This window comes from Amphimedon queenslandica, unplaced genomic scaffold (genome assembly GCF_000090795.2).
Source record: "Amphimedon queenslandica unplaced genomic scaffold, v1.1 AMPQUscaffold_11201, whole genome shotgun sequence".
NCBI classification, from domain to species: domain Eukaryota; kingdom Metazoa; phylum Porifera; class Demospongiae; order Haplosclerida; family Niphatidae; genus Amphimedon; species Amphimedon queenslandica.
The window spans coordinates 1-2,061 of record NW_003548554.1 but is presented as its reverse complement, the minus strand read 5'-3'; the positions used below and the strand labels follow the sequence as shown (position 1 = coordinate 2,061).

The 2,061-nt window shown below is 34.2% G+C and overlaps 1 protein-coding gene across 1 annotated transcript; it reads left to right on the top strand.

Annotated features, from left to right (window-relative positions):
* Positions 1-385: 385 nt before the first annotated feature.
* On the top strand, positions 386-2,055 carry LOC109589545 (putative ankyrin repeat protein RF_0381). Its single transcript, XM_020005606.1, has one exon. It carries the CDS (start codon positions 477-479, stop codon positions 2,031-2,033), a length of 1,557 nt encoding a protein of 518 aa, XP_019861165.1. The 5' UTR covers positions 386-476; the 3' UTR covers positions 2,034-2,055.
* Positions 2,056-2,061: the final 6 nt, after the last annotated feature.

The following is a 2,061-nucleotide window of genomic DNA, read 5'->3' as shown; positions in this document are numbered from 1 at the left end:
ACTCATCCACTGATATTGGTAAATACATGAACTGACCTTTAGTCAATCCCTCTTGTGGGAAATGGTCAAACAGCATTACATACATGTGTTAATAATAATATTCTTCATTTATAGATATATGTGATCCATTATGGTATGAGAATACCAGTACACCATTACATGAAGCAGCTTGGAGAGGATTAAAAGATGAAGTACAATGGCTTCTTAACAAGTTTGGCTACAGCACATATCATCGTGGTCTTCATGGTTGGACTCCATTACACTCTGCATCATATGGTGGACACATTGAGATCCTTCAACTACTCATTCATCAATATGGTATTGATCCTAATGAAGGTGATGATAATAGTGTATCTAGTATACATATGGCATCTTATAAAGGCCACTTATCTATAGTACAATATCTAGTAGACACGTGTGACGTTCCTCCTGATCAACCAGACAATAGCAATAACACTGCATTTCTGTACTCAGCAATGGGGGGCCATTCTGACCTAGTGGAATTCTTTATTGAGAGAAGTTGTAATATTTCTCAGATTAATTTTAATAGTACCTCTTTATCATTATTAGCTTGTTTAAGTGGAGAGTTAGCATTAGTCCACAAGCTTGAATCATTAAACCTCTTCTCACCAGATGACATAACAATGTCAGGGGCTGGTATACTACATTATACTTGTTATTCTATGAATAATAAAAGTGTTGAGCTTTTTAAGTATCTTTTAAATCGATATCAATTATCCATTGATGTAAAGGATAAAAATAATAGGACTCCACTTCATTATGCTTCATGGTATGCTTCATCATCAGTTGTTGAGTATATTGTTAGTATTCAAGGTAATGAAGCATTATTAGTTAATGATAATGATGGTTGGTCATGTTTACATTATACATGTCATGCAGGTATACAGATTCCAGCTGGTATTGTGTGTAGTAAGCTTATGGCACAAAGTGATGCATCAGTTATTGAGATTATTAATAATACTAGAATAAAAACAAATATTGATTTTATCAAACGAAATGAAAGAGTTAAAATGTTTTCTTCACTTCTCAAGAAAGCTAGCACTTACCCTAACTTTAACATCAATGCCACTACAAATGATGGTATGTCATTACTTCATTTAACATCATGGGGTGGCAGTACATTGCTAGTGAAAGCATTAGAAGAATATAATATCAATTGTACTTTAGATAATGATGGTATGTCTCCAGTACATTATGCTGCCTGTTCAGGTTCTACTAGTGTATTAAGTTATATCATATCTCAGTATAATCTCAATGCTAATGATACTGATACTAATGGTCGTACACCATTAGTCTACTCCTGCTGGTCAGGTAGTATTAATTCTGTTAAATATCTTATTAATAATCATAACAGTGATCCTAATATCACTAGTAAGTATGGTATGACTTGTCTCCATCATTCTTGTTGTCATGGTCATATTGGTATCACTCAATATCTCATTGAGGTACAGCATTGTGATATTAATAAAACAGATAATGAAGGACGCACGTTAGTACATCATGCTGCACTGAGTGGTAACTTTGATTTAGTTGAGTATCTTATTACTGAACAAGGTTTTTCTCCTACTGCAGTTACTAAGAATGGCCTCACTGCTTTACATTATGCCTCACTGTCTCTTAACTTACCTCTTGTTAAAGAATTAATAACTACCTATCAGTTAGATCCTCATCAAGCTGACAGTAATGGTAAACTACCAATTCATTATGCTGCCGAATCTGGTGATATTTTACTACTGGAATTATATGTGAAGGATTACAAGTGTAGTCTGAGCCTAACAGATAAGGATCGCTGGAATATATTTCATTATTCATCATTCAAAGGTCACCTTCATTTTATCAAACATGTCACCAGTCATCATTCTCACTCCATCAGTTTATTACACTCCATTGACAAGAAGGGACACATGCCATTGCATTCTGCACGTCAGAATGAACACACTCAATTGGTTAAATTTCTAATAGAAGACATGAAGTGTGAGACTAAAGAAAACGATGATTGTATGTTACTGTAACTAACAATGGAGTGGCTCCTATTCTTAT